The 21,765-nt window shown below is 42.7% G+C and overlaps 3 protein-coding genes across 4 annotated transcripts; all 3 read right to left on the minus strand.

Annotated features, from left to right (window-relative positions):
* Window positions 1-296: 296 nt before the first annotated feature.
* On the minus strand, window positions 297-2,865 carry LOC139379439 (claudin 15a). Of its 2 annotated transcripts, XR_011628386.1 has the most exons (6): window positions 2,396-2,859; window positions 1,676-1,840; window positions 1,386-1,467; window positions 1,114-1,221; window positions 788-963; window positions 297-727 (listed from the first exon to the last, which is right to left on the minus strand). XR_011628386.1 is itself a non-coding variant. In XM_071122250.1 (5 exons), exons 1-5 carry the CDS (start codon window positions 2,610-2,612, stop codon window positions 867-869), a joined length of 669 nt encoding a protein of 222 aa, XP_070978351.1. In that variant the 5' UTR covers window positions 2,613-2,865; the 3' UTR covers window positions 297-866. The 2 variants fall into 2 exon arrangements, 1 of the variants encoding a protein (XP_070978351.1); XM_071122250.1 differs by having other exon boundaries at window positions 297-963; window positions 2,396-2,865.
* Window positions 2,866-10,888: 8,023 nt separating this feature from the next.
* On the minus strand, window positions 10,889-16,042 carry LOC139378967 (mitochondrial fission 1 protein-like). Its single transcript, XM_071121614.1, has 5 exons — window positions 15,971-16,042; window positions 14,452-14,584; window positions 12,797-12,873; window positions 12,514-12,619; window positions 10,889-12,343 (listed from the first exon to the last, which is right to left on the minus strand). The coding sequence occupies exons 1-5, from the start codon at window positions 16,013-16,015 to the stop codon at window positions 12,237-12,239; spliced, it is 468 nt and encodes a 155-aa protein (XP_070977715.1). The 5' UTR covers window positions 16,016-16,042; the 3' UTR covers window positions 10,889-12,236.
* A 459-nt stretch (window positions 16,043-16,501) lies between these two features.
* On the minus strand, window positions 16,502-18,138 carry LOC139379440 (cytidine deaminase). Its single transcript, XM_071122251.1, has 5 exons — window positions 17,961-18,138; window positions 17,664-17,792; window positions 17,404-17,515; window positions 17,071-17,128; window positions 16,502-16,848 (listed from the first exon to the last, which is right to left on the minus strand). Exons 1-5 carry the CDS (start codon window positions 17,965-17,967, stop codon window positions 16,738-16,740), a joined length of 417 nt encoding a protein of 138 aa, XP_070978352.1. The 5' UTR covers window positions 17,968-18,138; the 3' UTR covers window positions 16,502-16,737.
* Window positions 18,139-21,765: the final 3,627 nt, after the last annotated feature.

The following is a 21,765-nucleotide window of genomic DNA, read 5'->3' on the forward strand; positions in this document are numbered from 1 at the left end:
TCACTGGTCATACCATAATATTCACAAAGGAATATTATTGATATGCCTATCCCTCAGTGTTATCTGTGGGCCAAACACTATGTATTTTTGTCTGTGATAATAATAAACATATGGTTGATCATGTTCATTCCTCACTAGAAACCTGCTACGTTAGGTTACTAGATACAAACAAAATAGGAATTTGAGTATTTAAAGAAGGTGTATTGTCTGTAATAATAATAAACATATGGTTGATCATGTTCATTCCTCACTAGAAGCCTTCTACGTTAGGTTACTAGATACAAACAAAATAGGAATTTGAGTATTTAAAGAATATTTTTATTGGGTGGAATTGTAAACGAAACTAAAGAACTAAAACAAACATTCAGAATGGCAAAGGACAGCCACACCCATCTCAGACATTATAAAACTGTACAAACAATACAAAACATCTCCATTAACATCAGTACTTGAGAATCAACCGTCTTAATCTGCTGGTTTGGACATTCCCCTAGATCTAGACGTTTCATCAAATCATCCCTTTTCATGCCAACATGAGCCTATATCATTATGAAAATAAAAAATGGTATATAATGCAGGCATCAGTCACTAGACACCTCAGCTATTGCACGTTATTTTACAGGCGACATGTTTGCACAGTGCACCACAACCAAACTAACAGCCATAATGTCTTCAATATGAGGTGATTGATCCAAATATGAAATACATCATCCTACATAGTATAGCACTTAACCTCCCTCAGCACTATAGATGTCGTTTACACGTCTTCAACAACTGTGCGGTCAACAGTGAGTCTGGTTTGCAGGCATTGGACATGGTGGATAAAGGTGATCCCCATGGTTCATTGGTGTGCTCGCTATCTCTGTTCAAACGTAGGCGTTCCGGCCATAGGAAGTGGCAGCCTGACTCTGCGATGGTGCATTGCCAGAGTACACTGTGCCCCTGGGCTGGTAGGGGTAAGATCTGAGGAAGAGGATGAGAGGAAGAGTGGGTGAGGAGGGCAAACATAGATAAAATAAAACCACCAATCACCAACCCACATGCATTAAGGATTGTAACACACACAGACAAACACAGACACACACAGACACACACAGTATCCACTGAACTCACTGTTTCTCAGACGTGCCCAGTTTGCAGGCACATGTCAAACAAGATCCCCCAACGATAGCAAGAACAGCAGAGCACCAGCCAATGTAGAGGCCCTCTCCAATCTCATACCTGCAAAACACAGTAGGTCCTACATTTTGTCAAGTTCATAAACAATAGGCTATTACATTTTGGTTTGGTGACTGCTCTTCTGTCTAACAGACAGCAGAGGACAGCAGTGTGCCATTAGCCTAATTGCAGTAATTGGATTGGGTGGTAATTTCCTTCTCACTTACTTTATCCCGGGATATAATGGATTAAAAAAGTCCTGGGTGATGTTGAAAGCATACCAAGATACTGAGATCATTGTACACAGGCCTGAGAGAGAGATATAGTATGTGTTTTTGTGTTTTTGTGTGTGTGTGTGTGTGTGTGTGTGTGTGTGTGTGTGTGTGTGTGTGTGTGTGTGTGTGTGTGTGTGAGAGAGAGAGAGACAGAGAGAGATTATTTAAGTTAATTGTGCTCAAGATCCTTAAGAGGTGGCAGTTATGACTATAAACAGTTAAAGACAAGAATATCCCTTTACCCTGAAGCAAGAATAGGACACCTCCAACACCAGCTATTCTACCCTTTAGAACCATGTTCTCTCCAGCTGCTTTAGAACACTGCATCCCGATCAGGGTTGCAAGGAGCCCGATAGATCCGAAAATAATCGCAGCAATCATTAGTGCTCGAGACGCTTGGATATATCCTGCGAGACAGAGCATATGAATAAACACAAATTGTCACTTTCACAAACAAAATGAATTGGCCTATAACATGTTTTTTTTTATATACTGTAATAACAAATAGGAGGATTATTACATTTGTTTCAAATGTGATTTGTAAAGAAACATATTGAGTTCTACACATTGTATAGCCAAATAATAGCCAATAATTATGATGATATTTAAGAATACGATCTATTGAAATGGAACTATCCTTCTGTTTTGTGTTTATTAGAGAAGAAAAACACTCTAAAAACTCTAAATGTGGCAAAATAAAAGGTCTGATTTGACTGATTTCATATCAACCAATGATTCAACCTAAATTAATTGTTTATTGATGTCGTTCTGGGATGATAATATTTGAAACTTTTGACCTCTCAGTCACAAACAAAACATTCCTAAGAAAAAGTGTAACATATGTGCCTTGACATATTTGTGTAACGACAACCGAACAATATCACCACAGGCAGTAAATCCATTTATTCCTTAACCCAATTTCTTCATATCGAAAATATTATCTTTCTCTAGGATGTCCGTACCATTCAGGGCGAGCAGAGAGGGGAACTCGTGGCAGTTGTGGATACCTGTAGAGTCCGTGGCACAGGACATCCATAGGTTCTCATAGATGGTGGAGGTAGTGATGACGCTCCCATCAACGGTGGAAACCTTCCAGTAACGGTTGGGTATAGCTATCCCCACCATCACCCATCCCATAAACCCAAGCAGCAAGGCGACGACCTCCACTATTGGATCCATTCTGTTTTTTTCAAGTATTTGGTGATAAATAAAGAGAGAAGGCGATAGACAAATAGAGAGAAAGAAACCGGGTATATCCCTTCGTTAGATTGTCTCCTCTTCGATTGTATTAGATTAACTTATTTTTGTTTAGGATATTCGGGCTTAAAAAAAAAACGAACATATAGTTGACCGGTGCAAATGCTTTTGAGTGTCTGTTCCCCTTCTGGGACACAGTTGTGTTAGGTTGCCAATGAGAAAGTTTGTTGAGAGCAACAGATATGCTCAATGATTTATCATTGTCAACCTGTGTTCTCTCCCACCCCCTCTCACACAGGTTCACACACAGGCACACACCCACACACACACATACTCACACTCTCTCTCTCTCTCTCTCTCTCTCTCTCTCTCTCTCTCTCTCTCTCTCTCTCGGCCTATCTGCCTTTTGCATTTTACAGCCTGAAACTGAACAGGTGTCTATCAGGCAATGGAGACTCACGAAAGTCCAATGGTTACTCTATGCCCTTGTGTTTACAGTATGTCGGAATACATGAAAGTTGACTTAGCCTACATGTATTTATAAAAAAAATTTTAAAAATCAGATGCTAAATGTTATTTTATTGAGCAGGGGGTCTTTTTTTTTATTTTTAACTCTGTTTATTAAGTTTTACACACACACACACACAGACAAGACAAAGCAATATAAATAATATACTCAACTAGAAAAATAATACAAATAAAAATACAAATAAAAAAAGAGCTTTAAAGAAACCATACTTTAGACAAGTTAAACACACCAGGCAGAAGGCTACAGAGGTTAAAGGGCAATCTATAGTACAGGGACAGAGCAAACACCTCACCATTGTTCCTGTAAACAGTCAAGGGATAAGGGTGGAGAAATGCAACCACTCACAGAGAGTCATGGCCACAGACCGACCATCCACTGGACCAAAAAAAAAAAAAAAGTTACAATGCTTTAAAATAAAAATAAATAAAAAAAATAGAATGATTATTCATCTAGGCGTGAACAAAATGTAAAAATAACTGGGAAAAACAAGCTCACACTTCAGTCTCTGCCCGGGCAAGATGAACAAGGCATCTGCGGATCACAATCAATACGTACATGGACCTTAATGACCCCCCCCCCCCCCCAGCAAAAACACAGAGAGAAGCTCCTCCAACCCTTAAGTCACAGACTTATTTTAGTATTAATTGGAATGCCATCAGAGGATGGACTGTTTAAAGTAAGACCGGAATGGAGCCCAAGCCTCATCAAACAGTTTGGGATTCCCACGTGAATTGAATTTATTTTTTTCTAGTTTCAGAGAGCACAACATATCCCTCACCCAATATTTATAAGATGGGGGAGCTGCCAGAAGTTTTTTGTCCAAAAAGAAGTAATCAATCCGGGAGTATGTTTGATGAACATGAGAATAAAAGGAATACTGTCTATCTGTAGGATGTAGGAAACGCCAGGCCTCAAACATAGCATATTTCTGAAGAAAGGATTGAATAAGTAGGGCACATTTAGATGGGCCTGTATTTGTTTGTGAGGACTTGTCAATAACTGGGGACATTTTACAGTTGAAATCCCCCCCTAAAATCAACAAATGAGAATCTAAATTAGGAATAGCAGACAGAAAGGAATAAATGAAACATGTGTCATCCCAACTGGGAGCATAAACACTAGCCAAAACAAGAGGGGTAGAAAACAGTTAACCGGTTACTATGACGTATCGTCCCTTAGGATCAGCAATAACCTCAGAAGCTACAAAGGGAGTAGCTTTACCAACCAGAATAGCAGCACCTCTTGATTTACTATGAAAGTTTGAGTGGAACACTTGGCCACAGTCCTTACGCAGCCTACATGTATTTTTAGGAAATAAATAATTGAACAACCTGTGGTGTACCGCAGGGTTCAATTCTCGGGCCGACTCTTTTCTCTGTATATATCAACGATGTTGCTCTTGCTGAGGGTGATTCCCTGATCCACCTCTACGCAGACGACACCATTCTGTATACTTCTGGCCCTTCTTTGGACACTGTGTTAACAAACCTCCAGACAAGCGTCAATGCCATTACAACACTCCTTCCGTGGCCTCCAACTGCTCTTAAACGCTAGTAAAACTAAATGCATGCTTTTCAAACGTTCGCTGCCCGCACCCGCCCGCCTGCCCGACTAGCATCACTACTCTGGATGGTTCTGACTTAGAATATGTGGACAACTACAAATACATAGGTATCTGGCTAGACTGTAAACTCTCCTTCCAGACTCATATTAAACATCTCCAATCCAAAATTAAATCTAGAATAGGCTTTCTATTTTGCAACAAAGCCTCCTTCACTCACGCTGCCAAACATACCCTAGTAAAACTGACTATCCTACCGATCCTCGACTTCGGCGATGTCATTTACAAAATAGCCTCCAACACTCTACTCAGCAAATTGGATGCAGTCAATCACATTTCCATCCGTTTTGTCACCAAAGCCCCATATACCACCCACCACTGCGACCTGTATGCTCTAGTCGGCTGGCCCTCGCTACATATTCGTCGCCAGACCCACTGGCTCCAGGTCATCTATAAGTCTTTGCTAGGTAAAGCTCCGCCTTATCTCAGCTCACTGGTCACGATAACAACACCCACCCGTAGCACGCGCTCCAACAGGTATATCTCACTGGTCATCCCCAAAGCCAACACCTCAATTGGCCGCCTTTCCTTCCAGTTCTCTGCTGTCAATGACTGGAACTAATTGCAAAAATCTCTGAAGCTGGAGACTTATATTTCCCTCACTAACTTTAAACATCACCTATCTGAGCAGCTAACCGATCGATGCAGCTGTACATAGCCCATCTGTAAATAGCCCATCCAATCTACCTACCTCATCCCCATATTGTTTTTATTTACCTTTCTGCTCATCTGCACACCAGTATTTCTACTTGCACATCATCATCTGCACATCTACACATCTATCACTCCAGTGTTAATTTGCTACATTGTAATTACTTCGCTACTATGGCCTATTTATTGCCTTACCTCCTCACGCCATTTGCACACCATTGTATATAGACTTTCTTTAAAAAAATATATATTGTGTTATTGACTGTACGCTTGTTTATTCCATGTGTAACTCTGTGTTGTTGTTTGTGTCGCACTGCTTTGCTTTATCTTGGCCTGGTCGCAGTTGTAAATGAGAACTTGTTCTCAACTAGCCTACCTGGTTAAATAAAGGTGAAATGAAAAAATAAAATACAATATATTATAATTGATGTACTAATATAACTGAAACATTGAGATGTTACATTGTCCAACATTACTTCCCAAATATTTTTTCTCTTTATTCTTAATTTGATACATAGCCTATTTATTTTTTTCAATATGAAATTCAGTTTCTGCATCATTGCAGGTTGACCTATGCCAGTTCCACTAAAGAATACAGGCAGCATGATATTGATGCTGACAACCTCCTAACTGGCAGAGAGTCAGGTGTTGTAAATTGGTGTTTTAAAGTGATGACTGAGGAGATCTGGACAAAATGTGTTCCTCCAGTTACATTTGTTTTGGTCGTGAATTTCATTGCTTCAAGGCCAACTGACACAAGGTCAACTGTCACATTTACCATCCCACTAAAACTGCCCAGTTCCAAGTAACACACCCAAATCACATAGGCTACCATCTGTTGCATGGTTGTTGTAGAGTAAGTGTAACATAGTCACACACTTCCTGGAACCCAGACCCCCACTAATATGCCCAGTCAGAACAATGTTAATCCTTAACCTGATTCAGTGACAGGGGGTTGAAGTATTTAGGTGCGGAGAATTTAAAACAAGCAAACACATTTGTGCAAACTCCATGTAAGGACAATAGGAGGGCCTTTAAAATCAATCCAGAAGAAAACACTGTTGGCCAATAAATATGAGTGAGAGAAGGCAAGAGTGCCAAAGGCCGCACCCTCCCTGGAAATATGGGTAAATTTTTCATGAAGTGTCAGGAACTGTTATTACGAAGAGATAAAAGTCTGGTTAACAAATAGATGTGGTTTTAGTGTTGGAACAGTGAAACTACTAATGCATTTGTCTCATCCAATTGGTGAAACACAACACAACACAATCCAGTGAATATCATATGAAGGGTGCATCCTTTACATATTTGAACTGGGCCGTTGTCTCACTATTTAAGGCTGCATCTCAATAGTCTGTGGCTTCCTTTCTTCGTCTGAACTGATCTGAAAACAACGGACAGGTGAAAGTGATACTGTTGTTGTACATAGTTTTTTGCCCTGTCCAGTTATTTCATGTCAGTAAATGAGAGAGAAAGCCTCTTTAGGCGATTGAGATGCTGCCTAGTAAATGTAGTCTAGCCTAAAGCCTGCTAGTTCTGTTGTCCGCCGACACCGGAGTTCACTTGCTCTGAAAACTAGAGATGTTTACCAAAGCCTAATTGTATGGCTTCCTCTGCTCCAGCATGGCTTCTGAGCTGTTGGTCAAACCATTAGTTCTTCATGTTGTTATGACTTTTACTGCCAACGTTCTTTTTATGTGATTTTTTTATGGAAGGGTGTGTAACTTTCCCTAACTCTTTACAGGTATTAGTCATCATTAAAATGTGATTACTCTGCAAGTGCACTGGCTAAAGCTGTGAGCTAGGGGTTGGTTGGGCGTAGATGTAAGTTTCAAGTTAGTCTAGACAAGGTTCTTTTTATGACTATTTCGGCTTGAGACCCAATTGAGAAATTGGCCGTCCTCCCGTGACGCAAATCATCCTCAATGACTCAAATTAAGAAGAAATAGTGTGTGATTATAGATCTATTCTCATAACCACTTTGGGTTCCGACCCATTGTTTGAGAAACCCTGGTGTAGACCAGTGTTTCTCAGTGTTGGGAACCACATGTCTATGTTGATTTCACTCCAGCTAAGTATCAATTAGGCACTAAGTACTGTATCTGCCAATTAACTGAGTGGTTTTAAATGATTAGTTATATGACTGTGATATTTCATAACATTTGGACTATTTGATGAATCCTTGTGATGTCCTTGGTGTAATAGGTTAAGATAAAAAAATATATATATATTACCATTCCCATAACAGCACTGATTAGGAAAGTGTGTGTGTACAGGATGTGGGGAGGCCAGTAATCGGATAAATTACTCTGGTATAATGGACAATGCAGAAACTATGTTGGGTTTCCCGTCAAACTGATATAGAAAGTTAAATGCCCTCCTCTGTAATGCTTATATTAGCAATTGATGGCAGTGGCTAATTTAACAAAACCAAATTGTGGATTGTAGTCTCTCCTTGCCTTTCAACGTAATGAAACTAAGGCTGGTATTTTTCCACACATTGGTATTTTGACCGATAAGACCAATGATTGGTCAAAATATCAGAATTGGGCTGCCTGTGTAAACACAGCCAAATATACACATTAATTTGTAATTTGGCTGAACTATCCCTTTTATGTGATGCGCTTTTCCTTGTGACCCTGGCCTCAGCACACCAACCCAAATGAGAATTATTTTGCCCGAGGCTTTGTCATGGTGAGTTTCGGTCGTGTCGAAGAGTTAATGAGTAGCTAGCTAACATCGCTGTCGGCTGATAATGCCTACATACGTAATAACCTATCATCCATAATCTTTAAACCTTCCTGTTGTAAAATGATGTCCACAGTGAGTGAATCCATTCTGGAGCGTGTGACACCAAACTGAACTAGGCTAGTGAACAGCCAAATCAAATTTTATTTGTCACATGCGTCGAATACTACCTTACTATGAAATTATAATTTATTTATTTAACTAGGCAAGTCAGATAAGAACAAATTCTTATTTACAATGACGTCCTACACCTGCCAAACTCGGACGACGCAGGGCCAATTGTGCACGATAAAATAACAATAACAAGGCTATATACAGGTACCAAGTCAATGTGCAGTGTATAGGTTTGTTGAGGTAATTCAGGTAATATGTACATGCAGGAAGGGGTCATGTGTCTATGCATAGATAATAAACAGTAGCAGCAGCGTAAGTGAATAGTGTGAAGGAATGTGAATGTAAACTCAACAAAAAAAGAAAGGTCCTCACTGTCAACTGCGTTTATTTTCAGCAAATTTAAGGTGTAACACGATTCTACAACTGGGACATGTGACTAACAGACATTGAATAATGTGTCCCTGAACAAAGGGGGGAGGGGGGGTCAAAATCAAAAGTAACAGTCAGTATCTGGTGTGGCCACCAGCTGCATTAAGTACTGCAGTGCATCTCCTCCTCATGGACTGCACCAGATTTGGCAGTTCTTGCTGTGAGATATTACCCCACTCTTCCACCAAGGCACCTGCAAGTTCCCAGACATTTCTGGGGGGAATGGCCCTAGCCCTCACCCTCCGCTCCAACAGGTCCCAGACGTGCTCAATGGGATTGAGATCCAGGCTCTTTGCTGGCCATGGCAGAGCACTGACATTCCTGTCTTGCAGGAAATCACGCACAGAACGAGCAGTATGGGTCACATCATGATGAGTCTGCAGGAAGGGTACCACATGAGGGAGAAGGAAGTCTTCCCTGTAACGCACAGCATTGAGATTGCCTGCAATGACAACAAGCTCAGTCCGATGATGCTGTAACACACCGCCCCACACCATGACGGACCCTCCACCTCCAAATCGATCCCCCTCCAGAGTACAGGACTCGGTGTAACACTCATTCCTTCGACCATAAATGTGAATCAGACCATCACCCCTGGTGAGACAAAACCGCAACTCGTCAGTGAAGAGCACTTTTTGCCAGTTCTGTCTGGTTCAAGGATGGTGGGTTTGTGCCCATAGGCGACATTGTTGCCGGTGATGTCTGGTGAGGACCTGCCTTACAACGGGCCCACAAGCCCTCAGTCCAGCCTGTCTCAGCCTATTGCGGTCAGTCTGAGCACTGATGGAGGGATTGTGCGTTCCTGGTGTAACTCGGGCAGTTGTTGTTGCCATCCTGTACCTGTCCCGCAGGTGTGATTTTCGGATGTACCGATCCTGTGCAGGTGTTGTTACACGTGGTCTGCCACTGTGAGGATGATCAGCTACGTCTCACAGTACAGTCATTGCAATTTATTGCCCTGGCCACATCTGCAGTCCTCATGCCTCCTTGCAGCATGCCAAAGGCACGTTCACACAGATGAGCAGGGACCCTGGGATTCTTTCTTTGGTGTTTTTCAGAGTCAGTAGAAAGGCCTCTTTCAGTTTTCATAACTGTGACCTTAATTGCCTACCGTCTATAAACTGTTAGTGTCTTAAAGTCCGTTCCACAGGTGCATGTTCATTAACTGTTTATGGTTCATTTAACAAGCATGGGAAACAGTGTTTAAACCCTTTACAATGAAGATCTGTGAAGTTATTTGAATTTGACGAATTATCTTTGAAAGACAGGGTCCTGAAAAAGGAAAGTTTATTTTTTTGCTGAGTTTATGTGTGTGTGTTTGTGGCGTCAATATGCATGTGTGTGTTTGTCCGTGTGTGTGTGTTGGGAGCGTTAGTTTAGTACGTATGTGTGTGTGGTTAGAGTACAGTGAGCATACAACGAGCCTGTGCAAAAGAGTCAGTGCAATCCTTTGATTCAATGACGGCCTAGGAACGTTCTGCCCCTGCCTTGTTCAGGGGCAGAACGACAGATTTGTACCTTGTCAGCTCGGGGATTCTAACTTGCAACCTTTCAATTACTAGTCCAATGCTCTAACCACTAGGCTACCCTTCCGCCCCAGTAATGTACTGGGCCGTACACACTACCCTCTGTAGCGCCTTACGATTGGATGCCGAGCAGTTGCCATACCAAGCGGTGCTGCAACCAGTGCACTCGATGGTGCAGCTGTATAACTTTTTAAGGAACCCATGCCAAATCTTTTCAGCCTCCTGTGGGGGAATAGGCTTTGGGGAGTGCTCTACATGACTGTCTTGGTGTGTTTGGACCATGATAGGTCCTTAGTGATGTTTACAATCAAGGAATTTGAAACTCTCAACCCGCTCCAAACAGAAGAAAATGGACTGAAACAGGGAGGACATGAACTAGGGCTACCTGGAGTAGGCTACCTGAACTAATAAGAAATTCTTGTTTTTGTTTTCCGTTGCAAAACCTTTTTCTACGGTTTGCCATAATGAACACAACCCTGGCACATGCACGTCAACAGTAAAGAGAATGCCAGTTAGACGTGTGAAAACAACGAGCAGGTCAGGGAGGATGAGGAGTGCAAACTGTACTTTGGTCGATCAATAGACGATCCCTTTAGAGAATGACTTTGATAGATTGAACAGACTGGGAGATGGGTCTGCCAACATTGTGCGTGTATACTAGCTCTGCCCTTTATTCATTTCCTTCCAACCTGTTGATCATTTATAACAATTCAAAACACAACAAAGCATGCAGTGACCCAAACGTGTGGTTGGTTAATACTGAACATCTGCAAGGATTATGATGACAATGATGTATCCTATCTCCAACAGTGCATTCCAAATGTGTACATTAAGAAACCATACCAACTTTAAATTAATTCCATGACAATCAAAAGTTGATAAGTCTTGGAATGTTGATATATTATATTACACCAGATACAAAACAATCATAATCATGTTAGTATCCTGTTATTACGATCACTTGAGTAAATGGTGCTATATTGTGGATAAATACTGTTATTATTACATGTACACTGCAAATGAAAGACAAACTAGTTGGGTATTCATCTTGACCCTATCCCTAAGGCAGGTTAGTGATTTTTTGTCATTAATCTTATTCTGGAGGCAGCTCTGCAGAGTGGTCACCAGCTGGCACAGCCAAGTAATACAATCAGATTTTAAACATAACCACACTGCTAACCTTAACACCAAAAACCTATTCTTTGTTATCGTTAATTTTCACAATGTAGACAATTTTGACTTTGCAGCTGGCCGATCTAGCGGAAATTGCTCAGTTCTGCCTCCAGGACAAGACTCATCCCAGTAAACATCAACTTGCGTCCCTAAGACAGGATGCCCCCTGTGGGCATTATATGAGTGACCCACATCACAGCTGCCTAATTCTGACCAACAATAGAGACACTGCTACCGGCGTGGACACTACATCACAACACAAGTACACTTACCTCTAAAACTAAGACACTTCCCTAAACTACAATGCTTTCTTTCTAAATGAATGATACAGAGAACAATAATAATTGAAGTATCATTGCACTTATAAAGAAGTCGATTACAAAATCCACCATAATTATATGCTCAGGAGGCATGCTAACTAACATACTGAGGGCAGTAAGTCAAGACATGCCATTCCATTCAGCTACATATTTCATCACCCTTATTTACACTGCATAATATGGAAGACAAAATGTGGCACAATATACTTCTGTACATACACATGTCAAATTCACTGGAATCAAAACACCTGTTAAAATACAAAGACAATTTAAGTGAAATTAAGGCTATTTTCAGAAACCAATCCCCAAACATTATTCCATGGAGAATGTGAGTAGGATGTTTTTGGAAGATCATTGGGTGATCTTCTGATCTTTGGAAACACCATCCATTTCCAACCTTAGTTGAATTTGTTATGGGGGAGAAGTTAAGAGAATGCATGTCGTCAGTCTTTCTTTGACGTGTGTTAGTAAAGTGAAGGCCCTCCACACTTCATATTAAGACCTCGGACCATGGCCCTTAGACACAGCCAATCCGATAAGGCCTGCTAGTCCGGCCACGCCCAGGCCGATTCCCCCGACGATCGCCATGCCGACCAAGCCATCTGTGTGGAAAAAAGTGAATGTCAAAACATGAACATTGCCCTTATTACTTACACCTATCCATCTTCTACCCGTCATGTCCCGCCACATCAGTGATCATGAAGGAGACAAGGAAAGGATTCAAACTATTGCGTTCCAGCCTTCATATATGCTCCCTGTCTTCGCCATTCACCTTTTTTTAGAGCCTTGTCTATGAGCTTTTCCAGCTCCAAGGCTTGCTTGTTCCCAGGTTCATTTTTCAGGAGAGTGCGGATGTACTTCAGAGCTTTCTCATAATCCTGTGATGATAAAGAGATATATGGAGCGATAGCGAGAGAGAGATACAATTGAGTAAAAGGTGCAATGATATCTTCCGCAATCAACTCAACAGAGATGGGAGACAGAGTCATTTATTTCATTACAATAAATTCTCTCTTAAAACCTGGGGGGTAATATAGTAGTACAGTGAATGTCACCTTAAGTTTGTAGTTGGCCACAGCTAGGTAGAACAGGAAGTCTCTGGCATCGTCCTTTGATCCCTTGTTAACCAGCTCTATAAAACAAATTGGGCAACAGTCCCAGTAACATTATTATAGGCGGGTTAAGTAGGCCAATGCACTTTACGTTGCACTATGTCAGCATTTCATTCTAAAAAGATCCATTCAGTGCCTTCGGAAAGTATTCAGACCTCTGGACTTTTTTCACATTTTGGTACGTTAGGGCAAAAAAATGATTAAGTTGCCCCCCCCCCCAATCTACACACAATACCCATTATGACAAAGCAGAAACAGGTTTAGATATTTTTTGCTCATTTATATATTTAAAAAAAAAAAACTAATATTACATTTACACAAGTATTCAGACCCTTTACTCAGTACTTTATTCAAGCACCTTTGGCAGCGATTACAGCCTTGGATGGGGAGCGTCGATGCACAGCTATTTCAGGTCGCTCCAGAGATGTTCGATCGGGTTCAAGTCCGGGCTCTGGCTGGGCTACTCCAAGGACATTCAGAGACTTGTCCCGATGCCACTCCTGCATTGTTTGGCTGTGTGCTTAGGGTTGTTGTCCTGTTGGAAGCTGAACCTTCGCCCCAGTCTGAGGTCCTGAGCGCTCTGGAGTAGGTTTTCATCATGTACTTTGCTCTATTCATCTTTGCCTCAATCCTGACTAGTCTTCCAGTCCCTGTCACTGAAAAACATCCACACAGCATGATGCTGCCACCACCATGCTTCACAGTAGGGATGGTGCCAGGTTTCCTCCAGAATTTACACTTGGCATTCAGGCCAAAGATTTCATCAGACCAGGGAATCTTGTTTCTCATGGTCTGAGAGTCTTTACGTGCCTTTTTGCAAACTCCATGCGGGCTGTCATATGCATTTACTGAGGAGGGCTTCCGTCTGGCCACTCTACCATAAAGGCCTGATTGGTGGAGTGCTGCAGAGATTGGGTTCTTGGTCACCTCCATGACCAAGGCCCTTGTCCCCCGATTGCTCAGTTTGGCCAGCTCTAGGAAGAGTCTTGGTGGTTACAAACTTCTTCCATTTAGGAATGATGGAGGCCACTGTGTTCTCAGGGACCTTCAATGCCGCAGAAATGTTTTGGTACCTTTCAACAGATCTGGGTAGGCCATCATTGTAAATAAGAATTTGTTCTTAACTGACTTGCCTAGTGAAATAAAGGCTCAATAAAATAAATACATAAATCTGTGCCTCGACACAATCCTGTCTCGGAGCTCTACGGACAATTCCTTCGACCTCATGGCTTTGTTTTTGCTCTATCATGCACTGTCAACTGTGGGAAATTATATAAACATCTCAAGAATAATGGAAACAGGATGCACCACAACTCAATTTCGGGTCTCATAACAAAGGGTCCAAATACTTATGTAAATAAGGTTTTTCTGTTTTAAAAAATGGTTTTTGCTTCATCATTATGGGGTATTGTGTGTAGATTGCTGTGGATTTTTATTTATTGAATCCATTTTAGAATAAGGCTGTAATGTAACAAAATGTGGAAAAGGTCAAGTGGTCTGAATACTTTCAGAAGGCACTGTACATCATTATTTTATGAGAGGCATTTGTAAGGATATCTTATTGTCTTCCGAGTACAGAACTACTGTAGGCTACCCACCTTCCAGCAATACGATTCCTTTCTTGATGTCGCCTGAATACTTGCTCCGGGTCAGACACCATGCATATTCAAACTTGGTCTCCTTCGATACGCCCCCCTTTACCAATTCAGAATTGTACTTCTTCTCAAATTTCTGATGGTCAAAAAACAGAACAAATATGGGTACCTTTAGTGGGTTCAGGGTGTTGATAGTCTTCACTGGTGAATTTACTGAAGGCAGTGAGAATAAACAATCTCAGTTGTTGTAGCATATTTCAAGACTGTATTCCTGTCATAATAGTAAAATAAAAAGATGAATCTGGGACCTTTAGTAATGGAAGTTTGATGTTGATGATGTTGACAGTACAGTAGCTACATTAATGCTGTATCATGGTCACGTGTGATACCACTGCGACCTGTACGCTCTCGTTGGCTGGCCCTCACTTCATACTCCTCGCCAAACCCACTGGCTCCAGGTCACCTACAAGTCTCTGCTAGGTAAAGCCCCGCCTTATCTCAGCTCACTGGTCACCATAGCAGCACCCACCCGTAGCACGCGCTCCAGCAGGTATATCTCACTGGTCACCCCCAAAGCCAATTCTTACTTTGGCCGCCTTTCCTTCCAGTTCTCTGCTGCCAATGACTGGAATGAACTGCAAAAATCACTGAAGCTGGAGACTCATATCTGCCTCACTAGCGTTAAGCACCAGCTGTCAGAGCAGCTCACAGATCACTGCACATAGCCCAGCTGTAAATATCCCATCCAACTACCTCATCCCCATGCTGTATTTAATTATCTTGCTCCTTTGCACCACAGTATATCTAAATGCACATTCATCTTCTGCACATCTACCATTCCAGTGTTTAATTGCTATATTCTAATTAATTCTGTACCATGGCCTATTTATTGCCTTACCTCCCTTATCCTACCTCATTTGCACATAGTGTGTGTGTATATGTATATGTATATATATATATACACACTTTTTCTATTGTATTATTGACTGTATGTTTTTTATTCCATGTGTAACTCTGTGTTGTTGTATGTGTCGAACTGCTTTGCTTTATCTTGGCCAAGTCGCAGTTGTAAATGAGAACTTGTTCTCAACTAGCCTACCTGGTTAAATAAAGGTTGTGCAAGCTAACTAACGTTGGTCGAACAACATTCAAGATGCAATATGAAAAACACAACAATGCGCTAAACACGTGGCTTTTAAACGTTTCGTTGGATTGAAATATCCATCAAAAGGCTTCATACATATCTGTATACTGTGTATTTAGGCAAAACGACTCAACAGAACGCAGCTAGTGTTAGTGATTATGTGTAAGGAATGACAGCTGACGTTACTGTAGCTAGCTAGCTACTAGCAATATGGCTAGATAACGTTAGCATATGTTTCACTTCTACACCTTAACTGTTGTAAACGTTTGATCACATATTAACGAGTGTATCTGGAAAGCTGGGTATCTCCGACACGGTTTTGTCTAAACATGATACAGCTTTGTTATAAATCAAGAGAATTATAAAACGTAAATTTACCAAAAGGTCTTCGGGAGCTACCAATTCACTGACAACAGCCTCCATGTTTCCGGAAGTAACTAACTGGAAATGCTCACTTTTACCATGTGACAACAGCCTCACAGTTTCTATGTTGAAGCTACTGTATATTTTCGACCTATTTTCGACTCATGTTTCCGGAAGTGACTGGAAACTCCCACTTTTACCAAGTGGCTAGCTATTTTTATTTTATTTTACTAGGCAAGTCAGTGAAGAACAAATTCTTATTTACAATAATGACCTACCCCTGCCAAACCCTAACCCGGATGGCACCGAGGCAACTGTGCACCGCCCTATGGGATTCCCAATCATGGTCGGTTGTGATACAGCCTGGAATCAAACCAGGGTCTGTAGTGACACCTCTAGCACTGAGATGTAGTGCCTTAGACCGCTGCGCCACTCGGGAGCCCCTAGCTAGCCATATAATTATAGCAAACATTATTTTATTTCCATGTTTTTACTAAATCATATGCAAATACAATAATAATACATGAATACACACAAACGTTAAAATCATATGGTTTTATTTAAAAACAGTAATTTTAATGGTAGTTGAACATAGTTGTATTTCCTCTTCTGAAAAAAAATGGTATATAATATTTCTAAATATAAATTCTGCCTGGCTGTACCACTACGTCCAATTGGAATGTGGCGAGAAGAAGTATTTTGAATGTGTAATATCATATCTATACAGTGTGAATTACTGTAACTGTGTAGGCTAACTATGGCTATGTCCTTGGCTGTGTCAGTTAATGTCCTAGGTGGGCTGGGGAGAAAGCTAGAGGGAGCAGTTCTTTGAGGCTGGTTTCTTTGTATGAGCCATCTGGCTTAGTCAAGTACACAACCCAATCTGTTCCAAACTGGGGAGAGAGAGAAAGAGCGAGAGAGATAGTGACTTATAACACAGTTGACAACTACACACACACACACATACACATATATATAAAATGTAACTATAAGTAGTAACATTTTTATAAAGATTTAGAGGCACATTGTGTACAAACATACAAACATAATCCCTGCCTGCTGCCTGTGGATATATTATTATATTTAGTTCTGTGAAATATCAGTGGTGACCTTACCTCAATGAGCACCTGCCGACAAGCTCCACAAGGCCCAACAAAACTATCTTTGATGTCACTACAGAACACACACACAGAGAGAGAGAACTTGCTTTGGCAATGTAAACATATGTTTCACATTCCAATAAAGCCCCTTAAATTGAAAATGTAATTAAATGGAAATTGAAGAGAGAGAGAGAGAGAGAGAGAGAAAAAAAAAACAGCCAGCCAGAGGCATGGTTAGCCTGGTTATTAGAGATCATGGTTATGGACAATTCAATATGTTCAGTCTCACCAGTTGTAGAAGTAATTTAGAAGGTATAAATATGAAGGGCTACTGGGCCAGTATCTCACCATGTAACAGCGATAGCACTGAATTTCCTGTGTCCCTCTGCTACGGCTCTCTGTATTGCTGTTCGCTCAGCACACACTGTGAGCCCAAAAGAGGCATTTTCCACATTGCAACCTATTACACAAACAAACACACACAAAGGACAACATATTACATGTCGAAATCGATTTGACTGTAATTAGCATAAAATGTCAAATGTGCTGCTGAGAGAGGAAAAGTGACATCAGTCAGTAATATCTAAGCTCCTTGACTAAGATATTACCCGTAATTATAGCGCCATCTGCTGTCAATATGGCGGCACCGACCGGGAACCGGCTGTAAGGGCAATATGCCATTTCCCGTGCATGCATGCACTTTAAAACGAGCTCCTTGACTTTTGCGTTGTCTGTGCCTGGTATATGAGTAGGACACAGAAGAAAGAAAATCAACACACACTTACAAACGTAATGCTTTTTAACTCTGCACATTTAACTCTGTCACATTTAGGATTGTCCTACTCTGTGTTTAAAATACTGTTGGCAATAAAAGATAGCGGTCTCTCTATTGTTAGTGCACTTGCCTGCCATATCAGTTGGAATCGAAAAGGGTCTTCCACAAGTAGGCTATGCAACATTGAATCCTTTTGAAACTGAGAAATTGGAGATCAGAGTAGGACAACTTCATTCAAATTACGGTACCGAGGCAGCAGCGCACAAGTTGGTTTTGTCTTGCAAATGTATCATACATAAGAAGGGACTAACTCACGCTTATGTAATGTTGACCTCTACCCCATTGGTTGGTTGAACGTGTGCGTCATTTTGGGGAGATTTGCAATGTGCCACCAGCCACAGCGGAACCAGGCATTTCGTTGTTCTGTTGAGACTACAGTAAACACACATTCAAAGAATACATACAATTACATATTTTGCAAGGTGACCAGTTTTCTTGCTAGCTTTATTTGTAATTAAAGTGACACATTACAGTGGTGTAGGGGCTATAGGTATATGCCCATATACCCACTTTTTTGTTTGGAGAGTTTTTTTTCTACACCGCATTTCGATCATCCAGACCTCAAGTGGGCGATATTGCACCTTCTCACACCATGTGTGAATTAATTGTCACGTGTGAACATTAATACATGATCAAATTAGTCCAAAATAAATTCCCAACCATGTGGATTGACTCAAATTAAATGTTTGCCTGCAATTATGCTCATCAGCAACCTACACTTTAGCCTAATGAACATATCTTAAGGAAATTAGCTATCAACATAAATCATATTTAATTGTCTGTTATCAAGATTATATGAGAATAATAGGCATTTTTTCTAAGGAAATGTAATCTATTTCCGAAAAAAGTAGCCATTTTTATTCACTATAAAAATACATGTAAAAACGTAAATGCTCAGGATATGGCTTCTGCAAGCACCAACATCCCTCTCAGAAAAGTTGACAATCTCAAAATGCACACATTATTTAACACACATGTAAAGAACGGAGGCGCAGTCTGTTAAAAAAACCTGAAAGCCTCTCCATATTAACGTGCGAATCCACTGACACTCAAGACCAATATGTTCTTAATGTTTTTTTTAGGAGAGCTTGGTGAAGACGTTAAAGTTATTCTAGCTGATAAGGTGTAGGCCTATTTACAGGCATTGAACTATTCAACAGTGTCAGAATAGCTATCATTCAGAGTACCTGCGCTTTTACGTGTGCTTAGTGGAGGCAGAGAAGCATATCTCACCAAATACTGTGGTCTTAACAGAGTTGGGGAAGTTGTTGGGTTATTTCTATAGCGATATAGGCTAGCCATTTATGTTCTGAGAATAGTTAACCTTTCCTCTCTACATTTTCTGACATAAAAATGGCTATCATACATACCCATTAGGGTTGAATATTTCCCAATATTTAAAAAATGTTCCATTCCAGAGGGTACCCGGTATGTCAAAACCGGAGGTGTCAATAAAAAGCATTATGAAGCATATGAATATGTCTGGATTTGATTAGAGCTTTTGTCACGCCCTGACCATAGTTTGCTTTGTATGTTTATATGATTTGTTTGGTCAGGGTGTGATCTGAGTGGGCATTCTATGTTGGATGTCTAGTTTGTCTGTTTCTGTGTTTGGCCTGATATGGTTCTCAATCAGAGGCAGGTGTTAGTCGTTGTCTCTGATTGGGAACCATATTTAGGTAGCCTGTTTTGTCATTGTGTGTTGTGGCTGATTGTCTATGTGTAGTGTTTGTGTCAACAGTTCTTATTATAGCTTCACGGTCGTTATTTGTTTATTGTTTTTGTATTCAGTGCTTTCTTTAATTAAAGTATCATCATGAACACATACCACGCTGCGTATTGGTCCTCCGATACTTCTCGCTTCTCCTCGTCAGATGAGGAGGATGAAGACAGCCGTGACAGAATCACCCACCAAAAAAGGACCAAGCGGCGTGGTAATGGGCAGCAACAGCAGCAGCAGCGATGTCAGGATTTCTGGACATGGGAGCGAGATCTGGACTGTGTCACTACTTGGGAGGAGATAGACAGGTGGGGGGAGCACGCCTAGAATTCTCTGGAGCAGTGTGAGGAGGGATACCGGCAAATGGAGTCAGCACGGCGGAGCGGTAGGAAGCCAGAGAGGCAGCCCCAAAACTTTCTTGGGGGGGAGGCACAGGGAGTGTGGCGAAGCCAGGTAGGAGACCTGCGCCAACTTCCTGTGCTTACCGGAGAGCGAGAGAGACCGGGCAGGGTGTTATGCTGTGGAGCGTATGGTGTCCCCGGTGCGGGTGCATAGCCCGGTGCGGTACATTCCAGCTCCTCGTATTGGCCGGGATAGAGTGGGCATCGAGCCAGGTTCCATGAAGCCGGCTCTACGCATCTGGTCTCCAGTGCTTCTCCTTGGGCCGGCGTACATGGCACCAGCCTTACGCATGGTGTCTCCGGTTCGCCAGCACAGCCCAGTGCGGCCTATTCCACCTCGCCGCACTGGTCGGGCTACGGGGAGCATTCAACCAGGTAAGGTTGGGCAGGCTTGGTGCTCAAGAGCTCCAGTGCGCCTGCACGGTCCGGTTTATCCAGTGGCACCTCCACGCACCAGCCCTCCGGTGGCAGCCCCCCGCACCAGGCTGTCTCTCCGTCTTCTGCCTACAGGGTCTCCCGCCTGTCCAGCGCTGCCAGAGCCTTCCTCCTCTCCAGAGCTGCTAGAGTCTCCCGTCTGTCCTGAGCTGCTAGAGTCTCCCGACTGTCCTGAGCTGCTAGAGTCTCCCGTCTGTCCTGACCTGCTAGAGTCTCCCATCTGTCCTGAGCTGCTAGAGTCTCCCGTCTGTCCTGAGCCGCAAGAGTCTCCCGTCTGTCCTGAGCCGCTAGAGTCTACCGTCTGTCCTGAGCCGCTAGAGTCTCCCGTCTTTCCTGAGCCGCTAGAGTCTCTCGTCTGTCCTGAGCCGCTAGAGCCGGCAGTCTGTCCTGAGCCGTCAGAGCCGGCAGTCTGTCCTGAGCCGTCAGAGCCGGCAGTCTGTCCTGAGCCGTCAGAGCCGGCAGTCTGTCCTGAGCCGTCAGAGCCGGCAGTCTGTCCTGAGCCGCCAGAGCCCCCAGTCTGTCGTGAGCCGCCAGTCTGTCCTGAGTCATCAGTCAGCCAGGAGCTGCCAGAGCCGTCAGTCAGCCAGGAGCTGCCAGAGCCGTCAGTCAGCCAGGACCTGCCAGGGCCGCCAGCCAGCCAGGACCTGCCAGAGCTGCCAGCCAGCCAGGAGCTGCCAGAGCCGCCAGCCAGCCAGGAGCTGCCAGAGCCGCCAGCCAGGAGCTGCCAGAGCCGCCAGCCAGCCAGGGGCTGCCAGAGCCGTCAGCCAGTCCTGAGCTACCCTTCAGTCCTGAGCTACCCTTCAGTCCTGAGCTACCCTTCAGTCCTGAGCTGACCCTCAGTCCGGAGCTGCCCCTCAGTCCGGAGCTGCCCCTCAGTCCGGAGCTGCCCCTCAGTCCAGTGGGGCCCTTTAGTAGGGTTGCCAGTCCAAGGTCGGTGGCGAGGGTCTCCGTTCCTAGGAGGCCACAGAAGCGGACTAAGACAATGGTGGAGTGGGGTCCACGTCCAGCGCCAGAGCCGCCACCGCGGACAGATGCCCACCCAGACCCTACCCTATAGGTTCAGGTTTTGCGGCCGGAGTCCGCACCTTGGGGGTGTTACGTTTTTCCATTCAAATGACGAACACTTACCACGCTGCGTTTTGGTCCGCTTCTTACGACGATCGTGACAGCTTTGATGATCAGCATGAAAACTCTAACCTGATGCTACCTGAGCCTGGTGAGCCAAGTATTAAAAACATTTTTTGAGCCCTACAATAAAGAAATGCAATGAGCCCAAGCCCCAAAAATGCCCAAATGATTTTGCCTTTATCCAATATGTA

Source organism: Oncorhynchus clarkii, chromosome 21 (genome assembly GCF_045791955.1).
Source record: "Oncorhynchus clarkii lewisi isolate Uvic-CL-2024 chromosome 21, UVic_Ocla_1.0, whole genome shotgun sequence".
Taxonomy (NCBI): Eukaryota; Metazoa; Chordata; class Actinopteri; order Salmoniformes; family Salmonidae; genus Oncorhynchus; species Oncorhynchus clarkii.